At 46.9% G+C, this 22,500-nt stretch overlaps 2 protein-coding genes across 6 annotated transcripts in view; one reads left to right on the forward strand and one right to left on the reverse strand.

Annotated features, from left to right (window-relative positions):
• The window catches only part of LOC126580842 (thyrotropin-releasing hormone receptor-like), a 41,005-nt gene that overhangs the window by 2,790 nt on the left and 15,715 nt on the right, over positions 1–22,500 (reverse strand). Inside the window, exon 4 of one of the 2 annotated variants that reach the window (XM_050244126.1) lies at positions 10,489–13,159. The exons of the other annotated variant lie outside the window; for it this stretch is intronic. Within the exon in view, the coding sequence (XP_050100083.1) occupies positions 11,905–13,159 (1,255 nt within the window). The 3' untranslated portion in view covers positions 10,489–11,904. Of the gene's footprint in view, positions 1–10,488; positions 13,160–22,500 lie in introns of those variants that run through there. 2 annotated transcript variants of the gene reach the window in all.
• LOC126580843 (acidic mammalian chitinase-like) lies at positions 5,024–9,027 on the forward strand. Of its 4 annotated transcripts, none has more exons than XM_050244128.1 (4): positions 5,024–5,126; positions 7,328–7,439; positions 7,541–7,698; positions 7,795–9,027. In XM_050244128.1, exons 3-4 carry the CDS (start codon positions 7,683–7,685, stop codon positions 8,883–8,885), a joined length of 1,107 nt encoding a protein of 368 aa, XP_050100085.1. In that variant the 5' UTR covers positions 5,024–5,126; positions 7,328–7,439; positions 7,541–7,682; the 3' UTR covers positions 8,886–9,027. The 4 variants fall into 4 exon arrangements, with proteins under 4 accessions (XP_050100085.1, XP_050100087.1, XP_050100084.1 ...); XM_050244130.1 differs by having other exon boundaries at positions 7,328–7,422; XM_050244127.1 differs by having other exon boundaries at positions 5,034–5,344.

Below are 22,500 nucleotides of genomic sequence, written 5' to 3' on the forward strand. Positions count from 1 at the left end.
CTTCTTGACGCTGGCCTGGACCTGAGCGGCATGCCAACTGGTCCGTCTGTAAATTAAATGGAAGCAAAGAGGAAAAGATTCAATTAACGGTCCCTCCGTGTTCCCTTCGTGGCCATCGCCGGTGTCGACAGCAAAAACGCTCCAAGAAACTCGTGAAAGGCAAAACTTTGCGGGAAAATTGTAAAACCTGGAAACGGGATACCGTACTGGTGGTTGCGGGGAGGGCGTGAATGGTCTTTTCGAGCCGTTTAATTAACCACGATGTGTAGGGGCATCCCGCACATTCGCTCGACCTATCCCAGGAGCCTTACCTTAGCGAGGACCTTAAACAAAATGAACCGCCAGTACGTGACTGGCGTACTGGAGAGTGTGGCAATCGTCCGTCGTGAGCGTGTGGCCATTTTGCAAGACCGGTTCGTGCAGCGTTTGGGCACTTCTGTCGATTTGTTAGGTTGTTAACGCCAGCACGCCTTGTGTACAGGAAGGGGACGAATATTGTCCAGTCACTTACCGGGGGGCACTTCACCGGGCAAACATTTTTCGCCCTTCAAAAACCGCGATACTATCATGGTGGTTTAGCATTAACAACAGCATATCAAGCGGAAAATAATTGGCTCTGATTATCGTACGAATCGGTGGGTTGGCCGTACCCCTTCGTTCGTTCGTTCGTTCGTTCAACCGTGACAACAGCTTCAACCAATGCGCAGTATCCGGCTAGACTTGCTAATGTATTCATTGCCATTGTCGGGCTCGTCTCCATCGTCGGACCAGACACTTTGCTTCTTCCAGCTCCGCGGGAAAACACATGCACGCCACACCAGACACTCCATAACATCTTCATCGTAATGCTCTTGTTCATTAGAACGACGAGCGCTGCCCATGATCGTCCGGTCCAGCTAGTACATGGAGTTCTTGGGGAATCGGAATACACATTACCGACCACCCAACTACACGCACTGTCTTCACATGCATGCAGGACAATAAAGGAAAGTTTTTAGTACCGAGCTTCATCTTTCCTTCCAGCCAGGGATCGGGTGTCGAGTATCGGAATGCTGGATATAACTTGGCGGCCAAAAGATGGGGCGAACGGGGACGCTGGGATTGCTGAAAGTCATCCACGACGGTCTTCGCCATCGGTGTCACATACACCCCATACAATCGCGTTCCGTTCCGTTTTTAATGCCATTGCCCGGACGGCATTCCGGTGGAAGTTTCCGTCAAACCGAACAACAACGTGACTCGTGCCAACACTTTTCCCAGCCCAGTCAGCTCCTGATGCTCCGTTTGAAGAGTGAAAACTTTCTAATCGCAGCCCGACACCGGCCCGGAAAAGTTTGCGCCCAAAATCGTGACCAAAGTCAGAGCAGGCGTGTGTACATAAAATGAAAAATGGTCCCGCTGGTGGTGTCCTGTTGCGAGAAGGATTTTTGTCGCGTTCAATCGACCGCCGGAGGTGGAGGTTAAAAATAGAGCGAACGAGCGTTTGCCTTTCTGTGAAGCGACTAATCGTTCTGTAATGAAGTCAACAGTCCAACGTCCAGAAGTTGGCTAACTGTAACCGGTGTTAAATGATGGCTTACATTTCGAATCGGAAGCCTTTTGGACCTGCATGTTAGAAAGCGTACTAACTCCGTGATCCGATCGTGAACTTTACCTAAAGTGATGCATTCCGGGGGAAAAGTTCGATAATTAATTTTGTTTCACGCTACCCTCAATGCTTCTCGTGAAATCGGCCGAGCGAAAACCCTCATCGTTCATCGTGTAATCAACAACTTTTCAACGGTTTAAACGACAGCATTGGAGGCTGCCACTTTTAGCCTTTGTCAAATAAACATTTTACACTTCCGAGGATCATGTTTTGGTTTGCTTGCCCTAACCGCACATTTTTCATTGTCCATCACCATGTTGACTCGGGTGGAGATAGAAACTTTCTCTCTGATGCTCACATGGTCGTGCAGCCGGATGGAGGCGCATGCAGGCGATACCAAAAATCCTTGTCATGTTGCGCATTCCTTCGGACTGCTGAACTGGAACTGGTGGATGTGCCCCAGCGTCCAGATTGTTACGAATGCGGGCCTAACCGAGGTCGCAGAGATAGTTGCAAAGTTATGCTAGTGCCGTGAGAGACATCCTCTAGCGTTACTTCTGGCGCGAATGTAGCAAAGCGCAATCGGTGCCATTAATCGGAGGCCGCTTACATTCGGTCTGGATCGGCGTTTGCCTAAAATCGAGATAAGCTCGACTCGACTGCCCCCAGTGCACAACGATAGTAGATTGCCTACATGCGTGGCTCTATCAGTTTCTCCAAGTGGACTATAATCTAATCTAAACTCAATTTATTGCTGATTCGCCGAAATATATACATGTGGCGAAATATGTTTCACTTGAAAAATGAGTGACCAACCTGTACATACAACCGATACGAACCTGAAACCAACATTGAAGCGAAGCATAACATAAAAATTGAGGCAAAAAAAAATAAATTGGGAAGGATTACAAATATTCAGGATGTTTTTCTATCTCAGGGCAATACAACGAACGAATGAAATGAGATTCAGAATGTGATTGATAGGAACTATTGAACGCAGGATTATGATCACTCACACATCTCAATAACATCGTCAAACTCAAAAGCGCTCAAAGATAGTTCACGGATAGTTCAAAATTTTCATACATTTGCCAAGATAATCTCATGCCTGTGGTTGAAGGCCCAGCTATGGTTTGATGGGCTAGTTATTATGTACTTCTTTACCCCGATATCTTATCGCTTATCGTGTGGTGCCACTTTTGCCATGAGGTTCTACTGTATGCGCCCGTGCACAGTTTCATTTTTGGTGTTGTCGTGCTAGCATCGAAATGCCGGAAGATCTACCCGTGTTTGCCTATTTCAGTTCGTGGGCAGCCAACCGTCCAGGACGAGGAAAGTTCAACGTCAGTGACATCAATCCGAAACTATGCGATTACCTGTTGTATGCATTTTTCGGCATCAACGAGAGAGGTTCGGTGACAATTTTGAATCCCTCACTCGACCTGGAGGATAACGGGGGCCAGGGTAACATTCGTCGTTTCAACGAGTTGAAATATCTCTATTCATCGCTCAAAACACTGGCCTCCATTGGAGGAGCCAACGTACCTGCGTCAACCTTCTCGAAAGTGGCAGCCAGTTCCAGTCTGCGATCGACGTTTGCTATTAATGCGAGAAGATTCTGTAAGGCCCACGGTTTTGACGGTGTTGATATAGTCTGGCTATATCCAGGTGACGGTGATCGTTGGAATTTCGTTCAGCTGCTGCGCGCGTTGGCGACCGAACTGCATAGCTGTGGGCTAATCTTAACGGTGGCCGTCGGTGCAAGTGAATCAAGAGCATCGGAGTCGTATGATATTCACTGTATCGCGCGTCATGTTAACTACATCCTCCTCATGACGTACGATTATAACGGATCCTGGGACAGTTACACTGGCCACAATGCTCCGTTGGATGTCGGCCCCTCGGACACGACAGAATTGCAACGGAAGTTGAACACTTGCCATAGCGTGCAGCATTGGATTAGTGAAGGTGCTAAGGCCCGCCAGCTGATACTGGGTATTCCGGCACACGCAAGATCGTTCCATCTTACCAATGTATTTGGCCCCGGAGTGCGAGCTCCATCGACAGGGCCAGGAGCTCCAGGACCGTACACAAAAGAAGCCGGAATCCTTGCGTACTATGAAGTGCTTGAGAACTTGCAAACCGGTTGGACCAGAGCTTGGGATCATACGCAAAAGGTACCGTATGCATACTGTGGTGACCAATGGATGAGTTATGATGACAGCGAGAGTATTGCCAAAAAGTGCAAGTATGTTGTTTTTCGTAATCTTGGAGGAGTAATGTTGTGGTCAATCGATATGGATGATTTCCGCGGTAGCTTTGGGTGTAAATACCCACTGTTGCAGGCGGTCAATCAATGTCTACAGTCCGCATCCGAGGAAGATAAAGCGGAACGTCGGTTTTTAGCTAGCAATAGTTTAAAAATTATTAAAAAATAGTAGTATTTCTTATTCCGACGAAAATATGTAATAATGAGCCAAGCCGTACCGTACAACGCTTTCTTTAAAAACAGACAATGTCCGCCTGCGCTCTTGCTATGCTGTCTTTGAAATATATAGAAAAGTAAGTAAGTATTGGCCAATGAACTTTTTAAAATAAAAGTCTAAACTAACGCAAACTCTTATTTATCGATAGGCCTTGTTTTCGTCTACCTCATGCCACGGACAACCAACCAACAGGGACGAGAAATGTTCAACTTCAGTGGCATCGATTTCAAGCTATTTCCTGTTGTACGCCTTTTCGGCATCAACGAGGGAGGTTCGCTGATAATTTTGAATTTTCCTCAATTTCTCTTCTAAATATGATAATTAACAACCTGAGAGGCTATGGTTCGCTGCATTAATTGGGAGTGATCTTTCAGTCGACAATGAGCATCTTCAAAAAAAGTAACAACTCGAAAAAGCTTCTAAGAACGTAAATAAACGAAGTATGGAGTTGGCCCGAAAATTGTAAAAAAAAACCTTATCCGTGTTTTAATCGGTCATCTAAAACATGCGAAATTTCAAAGGAAGAACAAAACAGGTAAAAAAAGCAATTTCAACATTAGGGATTAAATACTTCAGTAATTTGGAGGAGGAGAAAGGAGCCCGGCGGGCAAATCCAATACAAAAATGCAAATTTAACCCCTTATTTTACCATTTCAATTCCAATTGTAACCCCCTAAAATTATACGAATTGGTAGAGACAGTGGATTTTTGGTAAAAACCTGCTGGAAGTCAAAATGAAAAATGATTATAGTGTGGATGCGTTTCAGTTTGCTAACTCTGAGCAAAAACCGAGATCGTTTTCAGCAAAAACCGAGATCGTCGCGCTCAAAATTATCGCGCATTGTGTAGCCACTCGGTCGTACACTGCACGAAGAACATTCTAGACCATCTTGGTTTCTAGAACATTCTACTAAGGTATATAAGCGGAGTACTACCTCCGTCAACCGACGAGTCTTCCTTCGACTGTTGGATGTGCGGATCTTTCGTTTAACGAGAAGGAAAGGCAGTGAAGCTAGTTCTCGCGGAATGCAGTGAAGTTGAAGTTAAATTCAGTGAGCCATGGTTTTCTGTTAAGTTTAGCAAGTACTTCTCAGCGAACGTTCGGTTTTCTTTTCTCGGATTCGATATGGTCATTCATTTCACTATTTGAAAAGGCTTCGTTCAGCCACGCGAAAATGCGGGAGTTTTCGATTCTCGGGTTCAAGGACCTGTGTTTAGCCTTTTTAAAAAGCTAATTCGTATGTTAATCGCCGATTTATGGATGAAGAAAGTGAGCACACGAAATGTGAGAGAATCTTTTTGGTGCACAAACGTGGTGTGGAGCATCGCGTGACGTTATGCTTTTTTTTTCTTAATATAGAGTATTTCTTTCTGAGTTTTGTGCGGCTTTTGCAAATCTGTAGCTTCACATACTGTTGTTTTGATTTTCCCTTTCTTTTATTATTAATCCACATATTTGCGCATCTCATCGGTGAATCATGCGAAACCGAAACTAGAGCGTTTTTGCAGTGATGAGCTTATGATAAGTATAACTCGAACGATCGTCTCAGTGTTGTTTACGCTAGTGAGCACGTAGCGCCCTCTCCTGTGCCCCATCATCAGCATGTCGCGGCGTGGCCGTTGGTGTTTCATCTTTCCACTTGCAGAGTAATCAAAATCGGAATGGCTTCCCAAGCGTGTGCAAGTGATGATTCACCTGCCATATGTTCGCATCTAGGCTAGAGCGCGCTGTAACACAACTCGCTTTTAAAGTGACGGGAAGATCTGTGCAGTTTCATTGAACTATCGGCTAGCGATAAGTTCAGGGCCGTCTTTAGCCTATTGGGGGCCCTGGGCGCACTATGATAACGGGGCCCCCTTTTTTTTAATGCCTCCTAGATTGAAGTTGCTGAAAGAAATTTGAAAGAGTGATCTGTTTGCTGCTGAATTTGGGTTTTGTTTTCTAGAAAATTGAAATGAATTCGTGTAGAAAACAAATTATGATGTTACATCTTCAAAACCTAACCAAACATAAGATAAGAAGCAAGTTATCGCATTTAAATTTGTCCAGAATATTAGTGCACAGGACCATCAAACGATTCAAAGATAGTGGTACGGTTGTCCCTGCAACGTAAAACCGAGGGAAACACGGAATGTACGCACTCCACCGATAATTAAGGCGGTCAAGGAGCGTATACGATGAAATCCGGAATACTCGGCAAGAAAAATGGCACGTGATATGAAAATGAGGCACACCTGCTTGCAAAAATAATTAAAAGGATCTAGGATATAGTCCTTTGAAGAACCAGAGGGTTCACTGGTTGTGTCGCATAAATGAGGCCGATAGGGTTGCCAGATCGCGGATGTTCCTGAAGAGGCACGCTGCTCACAACACCATTTTTTCAGACGAATAATTGTCTACTTAGGAGGCAACTTTAAATAAGAAAAATGATCGTGTCTATGGCATAAGTCTTTCTGATAAGCCAATAAAACGGCGCACAAACGCAACACCTGTAACGGTGTGGGGAGTAGTGGGGAGCAATATGTATCATTAAAAAGGGAAACTACCCATGTTATTCATCGATAACGGCGTAAAAATTAACAAAAAAAATAGATTGGAGATCGTTTTCAATTTTAATTTGATTCCTTGTGCGAAGAAACTATACGGAGAAAATGATTTTTGTTTCCAATAGGGTTTAGCACCAGCACATAAGGAATTGATTGTGCAGACACGCTATGCGCAAAATTTGCCATGCTTGCTCAAACTTGCTAAGAAGCTCCATACAACCTACATAATTACCATTGTTGAAAGAACCTAGGATTTCACAATCACCTCGAAACGCAAGCCCTCGTGAAGCCAAAAAATTTACAACTTGTACTATTCTTTCAAGAATCCACTTCCCCAATAGTGTACTTTCAATCGGGGGCCCCAACCAGCGTGAGGAAAATAAATATTTTTGTTTAAATATGTTTGATTTTCAAAGAAAATATCAAACCCGGAGGGATTTCGGGGCCTCAACCAGCGCGGGGCCCTGGGCATGTGCCCATTGTGCCCAAGGGGAAAGATGGCACTGGATAAGTTACACGTGCAATCGCTTAGCCAAGAACATAGAACCAATTGATAGATTAAATAATACCACAACTGTGTATTTAAATAAATGAAACAACGAAACCACCAGAGATTACGAGAGATGCCAGAGATTGCGAAACTAAGATTGAATCGGAGGCCGTCCGTACTACGAAAGAGTAACATGTTATACTTTCTCTATTCTAGGCTAAGCAACAAGACCCTCAAAAGTGATCTCTCATCAAGACTCCGATCTATTAGTCAACAATAGATAAAGCTACAACAGCGAATCTCCCGTCACAGTAAGAACCAATGCTCGGTGTGTTTTAAAAGTCCACCAAAAAGATCGATTACGTCGCTGTGTGTTGATGCATTAGGCCTATCAGATATATGTCTAAAAAACTCTTATCACCTTAATAGGTATAGTCGGTCGACATTGTTGTTATCAGCGGTCAGGAATTGGTAGCAACGCGCTTATAACATCAGGTCACGTCGTCTGTGGAACGTCAACGTATCTTGCAGTGCGATTATTCACCTGCTGATCCTTCGCAACGCTGAATAAATGTATGGAGGAGGAAGTAAGTTTCAACCAGCAAGCGTCATGCAATAAAACCTGCAATCATCATGCAATGAAAGCTAATGCAATGTTATCTCTTTTTTCACGTCGCCGACAGAACACGTCTTCGTCTATCACGGCTCATGGGCAACATATCGCTCGGAACCAGGGAAGTTCAACGTAAGTGACTTCGATCCCAAGCTATGTGATCATGCATTGTACGCATTTTTCGGCATCGATGCGAGCGGTTCGGTGATAATTTTGGATCGCTGGCTCGACCTAGAGGAGGATGGCGGACGGGGTAACATTCGTCGTTTCAACGAGTTGAAACGTGACAATCCATCGCTCAAAACACTGGCCTCCATTGGAGGAGACAAAGTTCCGTCGTCAATCTTCTCGCAAGTGGCAGCCAGTTCCAGTCTGCGATCGACGTTTGCCAGCAATGCAAAAAGGTTGTGTCAGGAGCATGGCTTCGATGGCGTGGATATAGACTGGGAAGTTCCTAGTAGTAGCGATCGTTGCAATTTCGTTCAGTTGCTGGCAGCGTTGGCGAGCGAACTGCATGGCGCCGGGCTTATCTTAACGGTGGCCGTCGCTGCAAGCGAATTCAAAGCGGCGGAGTCATACGATATTGCTGGTATCGCGCGTTACGTAGATTACATCAACCTTATGACGTACGATTACAACGGCTCCTGGGACAGTTACACTGGCCACAATGCTCCGTTGTATGTCGGCCCCTCAGATACAACTGACTTCCAACAAAAGCTGAACATCGACCATAGCGTAAAGTACTGGCTTCGCCAAGGTGCTCCGGCCCACAAACTGATACTGGGCGTTCCGGCATATGGAAGAACGTTCCGACTTTCCAACGCACATAGCCATGGGTTACGGGCTGCATCGTGCCAGCCAGGATACGCAGCACCGTGTAGCAAAGAACCTGGTATCATTACGTACTATGAAGCCTGTAAGAACTTGCAGAATGGTTGGACCAGAGCATGGGATCATACGCAGAAGGTACCGTATGCATATTGTGGTGACCAGTGGATGAGCTACGATGACAGCGAGAGCATTGCTGACAAGTGCAAGTATGCTGTTAATCAGAATCTTGGAGGAGTAATGATGTGGACTATCGATATGGATGATTTCCGTGGCCAGTCTGGGCGTAGTTACCCTCTGCTGAAGACGATCAATCAGTGCCTGGGGCGTTGAAAAGAAGAATACGCGATTGCTGTATATGCTCCCATATCCACATTTTACACGAACTAAAGCTCACTACTTACTTACGAATGCCAACAAGATGTAACGCATGTACTACCATTATTTAAAGAATAAAAAATGTTAATAAATGGTATCGAAGAGTTTATATGTTATAATATGTGTTTTTCTTAATCTTACCGTATTTGAATTGCTTCTCTTCTTTGTCATGCGATGATTCCAAAATAGCACAGATTATCTTACCCGTCAATACTGTTCAACTGTTCATACTTGCTGGGTGATAGCAGCAGAGAGTTCCGTTCATGGCGAGGAGCTACAATCCATTCCTGTGGCCACTAAACATCTAATAACATTCTCTTGCATCGTTAACTTCTAATGAGGTGCTACATTCGCTCTATGAACACACACAGCTAAACACAGCACATCTAGATAAGGGCAACAAAGAAAGAATCTCTATTTATCTAACGCATCTACCAGAATTGCGTGCGAATCTACGGTAGATAATAGTATCACCGTGTCGATGGCTTAACGTTTGCGGAACGGTGCTTTGTTGGTGGTGTGCGTCAATTAGGAAGGAAGTCTCTCAGGCGATTAGCGCTTGTGAATCAGTGTGGCTTGGGGTAGGTGGTTGTGATTTATGATCTAGTGTCGTCGATTAGCACTCTCTTTCTCTTGTGTACTCTTCCTGTTTGACACTTAATAACGCTGAACTCTGGAGGCTCTAGGGAGTGGCTCGACCTACGTTAGCTTTTCATTCGAACTGTTGCTGCACAGCAAGAGGGCGGACCTCCAAAAGTGATTTAAATTCGACGAACCGTCGACATGATTCGCACCCTCCAGCATTGATGGTGGAATGCCTGCAACGAATGGGAGTTTGAGCTGTTCGTTCCGGCAGTTTTTGTGCTTATCTGGAGGTACACTCTGTTGCCACCTGTCAGTAACATACAAGCAGAACACTGATGGATGGAGCAAATTTCCATCCATAACTCGGGAAACTCCGATAAAGGTCAGTCCGGTTAGTCCACTGTCCAAGATCTAGCGAAGGTCAACTAAGTAACAAGTTTATGTTGCTTTAAGAGAGGGATGTAAGCGCAGATTGCTCTAAACTGGGTATCCTTTTTAATATTCCATCAGGGAGAACAATCCCGATACGTAACATAAATGTGTCACATGTCACAGGTGTGGAAAGATAGTTTTGCCTCTTATTGCTTTTGGCCTCGTTGTGTTGTTACGTGTTAAGAAGATAAACATCATAAATCAATGCTTCCAGTGCAGTCTCTATTCGGGATAGAGAGAAAGGTTCCCGCTGTAACCATCTTACGAGGGTTTTAATGTTTTAAATGAAATACAAAATAAAATAGAGATGTAAAAACGAATAATAGACCAGCCGTCGAATAAGCATAAACATCTCATAGATGATTTTCTTAATAAAAATGTAGCAAAACGCTTTCAGCAATGAAGCAGAATCCGATATTTAGAAAAAGGAAATTAGTAACAGCCACTCCCTTTTACCCATAAACCGTTTCACCGGGTCCTGTTGGAAGTAAATAAATATTCCACAAAACAGATTATTAATGAACAAAATGTATAAGTGTATTGTGGCTTTAAACCATCGGGTCGGTAGTGGTACGATAGTTGATCCTTATATTTACATAGCAATAGCAATCATATCAGATATATTTGTTCTGCACTTCTCGGTATCGGTATGCCTACCTATAAATCGTACCTTAAACCACATTCAATGAGATCACAGAAACATGTAACATTCATCGGTTTAAAGCGTCCCTCCTACATTACTCTGAGGCGCTGAAAGGAGGTGATGAGGAAAAGGGTAAATTGGTTTGCTCGGCTAAACGCAGGCTTAACGCATAATCGCACTCAATGTAGAGGGTTTCGTTTTTTTTTTTTGGTCTCGAATCTTAGCTCTCGCATCGCAATGCACTGTAACAACGCTTACAACGAGCATCAACAAACGTAACAAAACATAACATAAAAGCATAAAACGAGCGTTTCGCTTATTTTCTTTCGCACTCGTCTCTCTCGCTCTCTACCTCGGTCTTTAACACTTAGAAGCATCTTTAACATCCTGGAATCCTATTTCGCTGGAGCTAAAGGAAGTAACAGAATGTCGTGCGTTTGGTACCCTCGGCGACCTATGCCGCTTATGCTTTCCTAATCGTCCGTACCGAAGATCCTGCGCTTCGATGCCCCAGGCCCGACATCGCCGTGAAGTGAGGTGCGGAACTAAACACCCTTTCGAGGATCGAAGGTTAAATAAATGCAATGGACCGATCCGTTGACCGGCAATTTCGGTGTCTCCACCGTTGTCATCGGTAAGTGGGGGTACCGCTTATCATACGGACGGGGTTAAGGGGTTTTCCTAGGTTCTCCTCTCCGTTAAAGGATACTGACGCAGTGGCGCGTTCCCTTAGAGATCCTTAGCGCACGAAGCACGCAACCATTACGACGCGATCTGTTTGGTTCGATTGGTTGGTCCTTTCCCGCCGCCACTACCTCCCTGACCACTCGCCTTCGCTGAGACCGGGTCGAAAGCGAAACCGAAAAGGGCAAAACCCCATTCTGGAGTCACTTTTATGGGGGCTTTGGAATATGAAAATCGCTTCGCCGGCTTTGTCACGGTCGCTCCAGGGACCCCGAGCGAAAGTTCATCGACCGCGCGAACGCACAAAACGAACGCCCGAAGCGCCCGGTCCTAACCTTCAAACTCAGCTCGTCATCATCGTCAGCGTCCCGGGTCGTCGAGACGGCCATTCCGGTTACCACCCACCGTCCCACCGACGAAACAACGAAACTCAATTAGAAACGCTTCGGCTCGCTTGCTTGAAACAGCGCAGCGGGATGTAGGCTGAAGGAATGGTGCATCAACTACTCTGTATCGGTGGCGAGGAGGGGAGGGGGGGGGGCGGGGTGGGTGCCTGCAATGCCGTTATCCCGTTACTCCTGGTCCTCTGTTCAGCACCGGCATGCCGGCCATGGCCAGTAGCTTGAATTGTCAAACTTTGTTGCGCCCAGGAACGATGGTGGCCGCTGCCAGCAAACTTTCATCGAGTGACAGCTGCGTGCCGGTCGCCCGGACTGTCGGCAAGCGTCGATCGTGCCCAGTAGTGGCCGTTCGCCAGGGTGCAAAGCGTGCGAATTTCAATTTCAGCGGATTAGGTACACTATCCCGTCGGAACCGTTGCTGTCGCCGGTCGTTCGGTTGCCGGTGCGCTTCGATTTGAAGCAAAAGATGCTCCGCTTCGGCCGCTGTATCCAGCCCGTTTGGCAACGCTCCACCTTCTTCGGAATCGTCCAGTATCGGTGGTGGATCGACGGCATCGTCGGTGAATGTTACGTTGTGCTGACGCTTCAGTGCGGACGGTGGAACACCCCCGAAGGACACCAGTAGTCCCGGGCTGGAGTACTGGCGGGTAAGGTTGATCTGATAGAACGAGGATCCGGGCGGATCCGGTCCACGATCCGTGGGTAGCTGGTAGCGCAAATCATCCAGCGATTGCGTGAGCTTTCTTGTTGGACCGTTCCGTACCATCGAGTTCGGTGTGATGGCCGCACCGTAATGACCGTTCGATACCAACGGTAGCCCCTCGAAACCGAGCGCTAGTGGAGCGGCTTCTGGGAACGTTCCGCTTGGTGGTGGTGCCGTGCCGTTCCCGGTGATGGTCGTGCTAGTGGTCGTTGTGGTTGTGGTGAAGGTGGCCGAACGGTTGCGACACTTGCGGGCAGCGCGGCCACGCCGTGTCCAGTGTACGCAGCTGCACAGCCGCAGGAAACCTTTGCGGAACTTGGATGACATCAGGTTGTAGAGGATCGGATTGACGGCCGAGTTGAGGTAGAGCATGATGCGGCAGAAGTAGAGCAAGACGTAGTACCGTTCCGGTGCTAGTTGCTGGAATGTTTCCTCCGGTACGATGATGATCCACAGCGTTAGCACGCGGAATGGTAGAAGGCAGGTGAAGAAGGCCAGTACGACGGCACCGAGCATCAGCACCACCTGTTTCCGGGCCTTGTGGCTTAGTTCGGGCTTACTGAGCCGAATCTTGAGCCGTGCTCGATCGCTTGCGATCAGGTTTCGTGCGATGATCGCGTACAGGACGATGAGTACGCCCAGCGGAAGTACAAAGAACAGCGAGATGGTCATCAGGAAGAAGGTGAAGGTCCAGCCGTTGGACGCTTTGGTGAGGCACATGGCGGCCCGGCTACCGTCCAGGTACGGTTGCACGCTGTACTCCGCAAAGAACAGGATGGGACTGGACGGCGGAACAGCAGCCCGCCCGATCGAGGGAAAAACGTGACGTACGATATGGTGAGTCATGGAGGAGATCGCGACGCTTAAGAGATTACGTGAACTGAACGAACTTAGAAGCTGGGAAGCTCGAAGTCTGTCGGGTAACTGACATGATCATGTCGCAAAGTACTGCACGTTATTGAGCCAAATTGAGGTCACAAGATCTTCTGAATCATCTCGTGGATACGAGACGAGAGAAGGTTAATGAGAGTGCTAAAACACCAGGACATTCCCAAGCGATGAATCACTTCCACGTCCAATTGTGTTAATTGAAAGGTTTCTTTTTCGTGGCGTAATGCATTCCAAGGTTCGTGCGCAGTTGGTAAAACCAACACAAATTAATAAAGTGACAAAACACACAATCCACGTCATGTTGGTTACCATGCCACGAATGACACAGATGACGGAACCAATCAACCTGCATCAAGTGGCATTTCCGTTTTCGGCCATCTCCACAAAAGCGTGTTCGTCCGGATTATCGTCCTAATTATTACTCGGTGATCGTTTGAAAGATTTCTTCGTTCCTGCTATGAACGAACGATCAAGCAATGAAATTAATAAAACAAAAAATAACCGCTACGGCTCATTCCACTTGGCGTGACGGTGGTCAGCAAATTCTTCGCCCAATGCGCAACACGATGAATTCCAATCTTATCCACTCATCGGTGTGATTCGGGGATTTGGAAAATATCGGTTCTCGGTTGTAAAGTAATAACCCAGCAAAACACCATAAAATCCTCTCGTTCACACGCGCGATCCGGTCACCTACCGGGCGAAACCATTTGCATTTTCCGACGGCTGGTGGCCAGATAAAAGGTCCGAGATCGAGTGATGGTCGGGAGGAGCCATTTTTATATTCTGTTCTGTCTATTTCACGCAGCAATACATCGTCACCGACCGCAGCCAGACACACCAATTCCGGCTTCTAAGTTCGTTCGTTCCGTCGTTTTATGATTTTTCACAGCGCTCGTTATTTGATGGTACGTGGACAATCCTTCGCACAGATAAGGCATTTTGTTGGCCCTTTATTATGCGAAAGATATGGCTGAACGGTGGGCTGTACGCCGACGGTTGGTTAGTTAAGCACCGACACCCTTGTTCTTCCGTGCTCATTACACTTAGTTGTAATGCTGTATTTGGTAAGTCATGTTAAGTTGTTACGGGAAGCTACATGCAGAATCACTGATTAGTGGTAGACGCGTAAATATAACCAAACTGTCTCAACTGTTGGTTCTGATTTTGGTTTACAAACAACGAACTTGTTACAGAGAACACCATCACCACCAATTCCATGTTGTATGATTTATGTTGGAAGCAGTATCAAATGTTTTCAGCTTGATTTGCATTTGTTTCTTTTTCGGTGTAAAAATAAACCAAAAATCTCTTCATTCCGGTGCTCTGCGAATGAGGCACACAATCTACCGTCATACTATACGATCCGATTCCCCCGGTCACCAGCGCCAGGGGAGCGATAAGCATCGCTGCGCTAGAGGGATCTGGGGGTGCCCGGAGGGTTCAGGAAGTGATAGAGATAATAAAAATAAAAGGAGCAAGAGCGAGAGAAAAGAGAGAGAGAGAAAAAACTGAAAAAGCGACAGTTTAAAGCAATAAACTGATTAAACAAAATATGTCTACCCTTTAAGAAAGTATAGAAATTGACCAACCGTTCACCGTTCGCGGTTTTTCTCGGCGCATTTTCTAAAATTCATCTAAAAAAATACCACTACGGTCACATGATTTTTTTCGAATTTGTTTGCGCAAACGATGGAGGCGCCAACGATGGAGGCGCCAACGATGGAGGCGCCACCGATGGAGGCGCCAATGATGGAGGCGCCACACGTAACGCTTGTAACGCTGTATTTCGCTACAGCGGGCGTTACGCGATTACCATCACGCATTTCCCGACGTGCGTCGATACGCTTAAAAGAGGAGGGTCTGAAATTTTCTAGGGTAGCGTGCACCTGTGCCAGAGCGCTCAGCTTAACACCCTGCTCCGCATCGCTTTCTCAGGCGGAGGTTTTTGCCACACCCCCCAGAAAATCGAAACGAATCATTGAAAACCTTCTGCAAAAAAACACTATTCAAACGTTTGACACCGGTCCCAGACGAAAGCTGTTGCAACATTTGCAGAGTGCATTCAGATTTGAAATGAAACAATCTTAATTCCTTGGAATGTTGCCCTGTCTGGTATGTCTCCTCTTCCGTCGGTCCCTTTTCAAACGCACGTTTTGGGTCCTGATTTCAGTTTAGTGCAATGTCCTCCCTCGATCCGTCGGTATCGGTGTCCGCTCGTGAAAGCAAAAACCATTGACACCTAAGCATTTACTTTGATTTGTTCATGCTCCTTCTTCCTTTCGGACAAGCGCGCTACCTCATCAAACACACCGGCAACAATCGGTATCGCTTATCCCGCGGGCAGTGGAAATTTACTCCCGTGCTCAAAATGAGGGAAAACAATCAACAAATCGAAATGTCACCGACGGTAAGGAACGGGATGCGTCTCGTCTCGATTTCGATTTCGTCGGCGGGAATGTTTTTTAACCATTTCGGTACGTCAGCATTTCATTTTTGTTTGCGTTTTCCATTTCCACTTGACACAATCGATCGACAGTGAACTCGCTCTCTCGCTCTCTTCTCGCTTCGTCTCGGTGGCTATCAATTTCCACTCGAAACAATGACAAAGGGAAATCGTTATCCGGCCAGCGTACCGCATCGGTCCGTAGCCTTGCCCCGATCCCTCAGATGATGCTGCCTTTAATCAGCTGTTTCAAGTGGGCTCGTACGAAGGCGCGTAGGTCATTGGCCTCGCTTTCCTACGAGTGGCTTTCCATTCGTTCTGTTCCGTTATTCACCGTGTTCCCGAATGATTCATAGACTTACACATACAATCCCTAACCGGAATGCCGGAACACTCCTGCTGCCCTCGAAGGCATGAACGTTCCAGTGCGAAAAGGAACCGTGGAGGACATACACACCCTCCAACAAACCCATCAATTCAATCAACACACGCGCCTCATCGTCCCACTAGTCCTTGCTTCTTCCCCTCGCATCACATCGTCCTCCGATTATGGTTCACACCCATCCAGAGCAGAGGCGTAGGACGAAAAGAGAATTCATTGGCGCCATTTTTGCATTTCGTCGGCACTGTGTAAATGCTATAACAAACACGAATACGCTTTCCCATCGGCAACCGGCGGCCTGGGACTGCGGCCTATCGCTCCTTACAACCCAGTAATCCAGTAAATGATGGGCTTTACTTGGGATGATGAGACCACTTCTCCGAAAAAGGGACCTATCGATCGAGCATTTCCGGAGACTCGTACTCGGAAAGCTACTACTGTTGGCGGGAAAGCGAGATCGCTCGTTCACTGCAGTACCAGCAGCAACCGTTGCGTTCTGGTTGTAAGTGGATAAATCCTTAAAATATTCTGCGATAAAACCTTCCCCTCAAGAGGGTGAGTGTCGTCCCTCCCTTCTCGTGCTCGATGAAGAGGAACAACGTGGCCATTCTTTTGCTACAAATACTTTCCACCGGGCAGCTATCTATTGACGGATGACGTCTCCATATTTTGGCCAGCCCACAAATCATCAGCCTCAATCATATCCGCAATTGATTGCTTTTTGGGGGGCTCATCGGGGGCTTTTACGGGGGTTTGCAATTAACCGGATCAACCGCCTTAAAAACACTAGCGCCCATCGTGGCCGAATCCGAATCCTACAGACCACCTTATCTAAGCGGATTCCAGCGAATCCAGCGGATTGCTTTTCGTTTGCCTTTCGATCTTGATCTCCTTACGCGGGCCACTAGTACGAAGGGCGGCTCGAAATCGGATGCTCTCTTAATCGAATTCCTATGGCACCCGCGCAAAGATGCCTTCTGCCGTGGCGTCAAGAATCCGTTGAGCTGGAAAAGTGTTCGACGAAAGAAGAGGCGTGAACCACGGTCACGGTAGCCGAGCCTTGACCGAAAAAGGGGGAAAACCCTTCTTCCTCCAGCATCCCTTCAAATCCCTAAAGCGGGAAGGTTCGCACACGAGCCATAGCAACAAAGAAACCAAAAAGGAAAAAAGGAAAAAAAACGGGAGGTCCCAAAAATGCTCGACCAAAGGCCGGGCATCATCTCGCACAAGTAATGCCGATTTGACGACGGCGACAACGATGAGCAAACAATCACGGTTAAGCAAGCGGTACGCCGATTTAAGGTCACCCAAGTGAAAGACGTCAATCAGCGGGTTGGCTCTTGAAATTTGATGCCCGCATCATATTATGCTGCTGTTGCTGACCCCGAGCCTCACTTCTCGCTTCACTGTCCGGTGTAACACACAAGTAAATATACAAGCCAGACCGCTTACCGGCGACTGGCAGGCCGGCCGGCTGGCTGGCTGGTTGACCTGTCTGTGCATGCCGGTCTACCACCGCTTCAACGGCTGTTGCTGCTATGGCGGCCTTTGGCAGGATTTTCCAATCCATTTGTACGGCTGTGACTGTACCGCGACCGTATGTGTGCGTGAGCTGGCGTCCTTCTGGTCGGTTTTGGTTCGTCCTTTTTTTCAATTCCTTTACTATGTTGATCTTCGTCCCATTTGTTGTGCCTTCCCCCCTCCCCGGAGTGATGATCATCATCATCCTCGTCATCAACAGCATGGGCGGTTGGCAACACGCTGTGTGCCGACGAAATGGGGAAAATGGCACGAAATAAAAAAAAGAACCGAAAGCATAATCAAACGAACACACCCACTTCCTTATGTCGATGGTGGTGGCGCGCGAAAAACGAAAGTGACACTACGCTGCGTCGGCTAAATTTAGGTTTTAGCATCCTTTTTATGCTAAACGCCCGCGCGTTGCGATGGTCGCGACGTAAGGGCGACGTACGAACGACGCAGGCCTCGTGCGCTCCTTGCTGCGGATCATTCCGGATGATTGTTTAACCTCCTTTTCGGGGCCTATCATGAGCCGCGACTCCCGAACGATGACCGTGTCCGAGCGTGTGTCAGGGTGGAGCGAATCCTTAAAGGAGATCACCACAAAGACGCGTCGTCTTGGGCGTCGCATTAGCGGACACATTAATCGGGCACCCTACGCTGTGGGTGGCCTACAAAAAGGATGTCAAATCAAGCCATCGAACAAACCGTCTTATGTGGGTTGCGGTTGCGGCGAGAACACAAAACGACGCTTAGTCGTCCGAGGTCCGGGTTATGTGGTCCGTTTGTCAAACCGAAAAACAAACGGAGAAAGCGTTCTCATTAACGATCACTAAAGGCTGAATCGACTGGACTGCGCCTCACAGTGTCCAGTGTTACGTCGTAAATTACGTGCTCGTCGCGTAACATAACAAACCAGCGCGTGGCGCCCATTTCACCGTTAGCCTTTCCCCCCCCCCCCCCCCCCCCTTCGGAAACGAACGGAACACGCGCCACAGCAGCAGCAGCAAGGATCCATTTATCACAATCAATCCTTTAAGGACGTTACACTGATGACGGCGACGACAGCGACGAGGGCACACCAACGCACCCACACCCACATAAGCACCACACAGACTCCCTGAACGAGCTGATCGTGCTGGGCGTACCAAAAACCCCGAAACCGAAACTCCAATCCGATCAGCAGCAGAAGAAGCGAATCGCCGCCTGGCGGCTAGATGGTTATCGTTGATGTAAGTACGTCATCGTCGCGGTCGTACGGTTAAGACGACGATGACGAATGAATTATTACCGGTAAGATACCGTCCTGCGTCTTGCGCTATCGCAAAGCATAGATCGTATGTGGTGCTAAAGCATAGTGCCAAAAGAAGCTTTAACGCGTATAAGCAGCATTCGGGTTGATGGCTTCATTGTGCCGACGACTGGTGGTGGTGGGGCGCTGATAGTTCGATTGGTTCAATCGATCGATCGAGGGCCGCCAGAATTTAGTGCCACCAGTCCAACAGGCGGTCATAATGTTATGCGAGGTGAGGACCACACACCCGTTATACGGCCGCCCTGATGCCATAAATTGGTTCGACCGACAGGCTCGCAAAGAGGCTCAGCTTAGGCTTGGGGTCATAAATTTTTGGATACCAATAGAGTGTGGTGGTTCCTGATTATTTCTAAGCGAGTGCGCTGGATCTGGCTGTCTGATCTCGGCGGCGTCTCATCATTATCGGTTCCCGTAATATTTCCTCTCATCCGATGGTCATTTTAATTGTCTTTGTTTGGCTGAAGATCGACGATTATCGGCTAGAACAGTTAATTTGCTACGGTGAAGCATTTAATAAACATCTCCACCTCCATCTGTTTGAAGCCGCCAGATTCTTTGTTGAATCCGGAATGTTTTCTAGCGTGTGAACAACGCAATTCTGAGCAAATCAACAAGAAGTTGGAGTGAACAACAATGCCAATTTGGATGCGGAAACTGTGCGATTGGAAAAAAAGTACGTTAGTGCAGGTGGATGGACCAAGTGAAATCGGCAAAGATACTCCCACTAATGTCTACAAAGTTCAATCCGATGTCGTGGTCCGGTGAGACGAATCCATCTCCGGAATGACAATTGGTTTTAAAACTCCCCAATCACAGCCTTAAATAAATCACCCGCCGAGTTGGCAGAGATCGTATCAACGAGAGCTGTATAAAAGTTATTTTGAAAAATTCCCGGTGGAAAATTCTACACGGTACCAGCTAGCATTAATGTTCTTTGTAGATAAATCACATGCGAAAAAAATTCGAAAAGAGATGTGACAAGACAATTAAACCAGTGGTAGTCCGTTGGTTCAAGGTCAGGGTTTCCCACCAAACTTCCCCATTGTTTTTGCCGAGCCATCAAAGAAGTGTCTGGTCTGTGCCATGTTGTCCTGAAGGAAGACGTTACCCTTTCTGTTGATAAGTTTTGGACGATTTTCGTCAATTGCTTGGTTCAATCTAATCAGTTGTTGACAGTAACGTGTACAATCAATCGTTTGATCAGGCTGGACTAGCTCATAATGGATGATTCCTTTCCGATCCCAACAAACACACAGCCTAACCTTTCGCGGCTTCAAACCTTTTTTCGCTATCACGATCAGAGTTCGACTGATAGAGCATTCAAATTTTGTTGGATGACTCATGGGTAACAACTATTGATGCTGCATTTTTAATTTCTGCAATGCGATTGACGGTTTACCCATGAAAAATCGATAAATGTTATCTCTTTTGAAATGCATACGTTAGCTTCACCTATCTTGCACCATGCTCTTTTTCGCGCATTTTCGCAGCATCTTTCACATTGGAATTTTCAAAACAGAAGCGAGTGAACCATTGCTGCGCTACACGAACTGATACAGCATCGGTCCCGTGAACTTCACAAATTTGATTGGTCGTTTGCGTGGCCTTCTTCCCTTTTTTAATAGGTAAAATAAAAATTTAGTGAAATTATTCATAATATTTTATCAGTTTTTGAGAAACTTTAGCTTTTCAAATTTCGAAACCCACAAATTTTTCGACAGTCGGCTTTAAAATAGCACCGAAATTTACAAAATTAAAAGGTTATATTTGAAATGTAAACGAAACGAAACCATCTAACGATGATTGGTGATGACGATCAAAGAGTGATAAATATGCATATGACGCAGCAATGAGTCTTTGAGCAGATGAACCCTCGTCGCTATTAGCATCAATCAGAGCTGACCTACCGACGCGTACACGTACGTCATCACCAACGCCTCACATCGGTCGTCATCTTTTATGCATGTTTCCCTTGCCTGAGAAGACACTTGCCGTCGGTCCATTAATCGATGACGAGTGGCTTCGAGGGTCGAGAAAGGATTCACCAATTGACTCGGCGGCACACAATAACAAACCCGGGCCCGGTCCGTTCAATTCTCTTGAAAGACAACAGCAGAAAGTTGATCAATTGAATGAATTTTCCTTCTCGCTCGCTTGCTCTCTCTCTCTCTCTCTCTCTCTTTTTTTTTGTTTTTTTACTTCGGGAACATCCTACGCATTGACCTGGAGCATTAAGGGTCCTGTGGTAGCTGCTTGAGGCAAGACGAGGAAGCCATAAAAAAGGGGGAAAAACAAAATGCACTCCAACAGGGGCAACCGAACCGGTCCCCTGGGCGGGTGGATGGTCACTCGTCCATCATGAAACGGATGAGTTTGTCATAAAAGAAGAAATACAAATGAAAGGAAGCACTTCGTATGGCGTTCTTGCCTCAAACTTATTTCAGGACCCAGACTTCTAAGTATCCACACCTCCTCCGTCTCTGCTTTTAATGAAAACTGAAAGCCCCACCGGCCACCGGCAACGCTCCGCTGGCGAACATAATTTGCCGAACGACAGCCAAAGTTGCTCAATAAAAGTGTTCTACAACGACCGCTTCGCTGTGTCGCTGGTCATTTTCTAATTAACGTCCAAAGTAATTTCATGTACCACTGCCCAATGGCACCGCCATGCTTAATGTGAGTCGAAAGAGAGGCCAAATGGGTGCCAAAATCGAATTCCTTGGCACTGCCGAGCATCAATATTTTGCTCCAGTAAGTGCCGCATACCGTTTCAAATGACAACAGGAATGATTGTTCCTCCATCGGATGCTGGTCGTGCTTTATGCATTTAGCAACATTAAAGTGCCATTATGCTCAACGTACTCTATGTTCGCATGTTTAAGACGCGTGTCAGTAGCTCCGTAGCTGTTAGATGAGGCTTTCTTCTGCAGAAACGAACGATGCTGCCACTCCTCGGGAATTCACACCCAGTACGTGTTGTAGACCGCGGCCTTCCAACGGATGCCACGCGCTTTTTTTTGCCCCGGATCCCTCTTAACGATGTGCTTGGCGTAAAGTAACTCTATTTGAGTAAAGACGCAAAATAATAATCCAAACATGCTGCCACCACCGCTGTCTGGATGGTCTTTGGGCGTTGCTTTTTCTTAGTCCGCCCCACTGCTGCTGGCACTGGTGCTGCTGCACTGAGGAAAACTCGACGGAAATATGATTCAGTGAAAAGTGCTCATCCACCAGCACTGCTCCTGGCAGCTCCTGGCTAACTCTCCACCGGTAGGCCCTTGTAATCTGCTCGGAAGCGCTGGCTGCCTTAGTTTGGCTTTTTAATCCTCTCCCTTTGCCGATGTGCCATGTGCTTCACTTTGGAGGAGCCTCTTAGTTTCCTCGTCTTCCGGAACACACAACACAAGCAGCCTGCCACACTCTCTCGACTTCCTCTAGCCTCTGGCCAAGCTGGTAACAGTTTCATTTGGTCTTTTGGCTCATCACCCGCCCACCATTTCCTGTTCATGATGTTTGCACTCGGTGCTGCTGCCTCATCGTGAATGATGTTAGTTGAGGAATGCGAAT

Source organism: Anopheles aquasalis, chromosome 2, assembly GCF_943734665.1.
Source record: "Anopheles aquasalis chromosome 2, idAnoAquaMG_Q_19, whole genome shotgun sequence".
NCBI classification, from domain to species: domain Eukaryota; kingdom Metazoa; phylum Arthropoda; class Insecta; order Diptera; family Culicidae; genus Anopheles; species Anopheles aquasalis.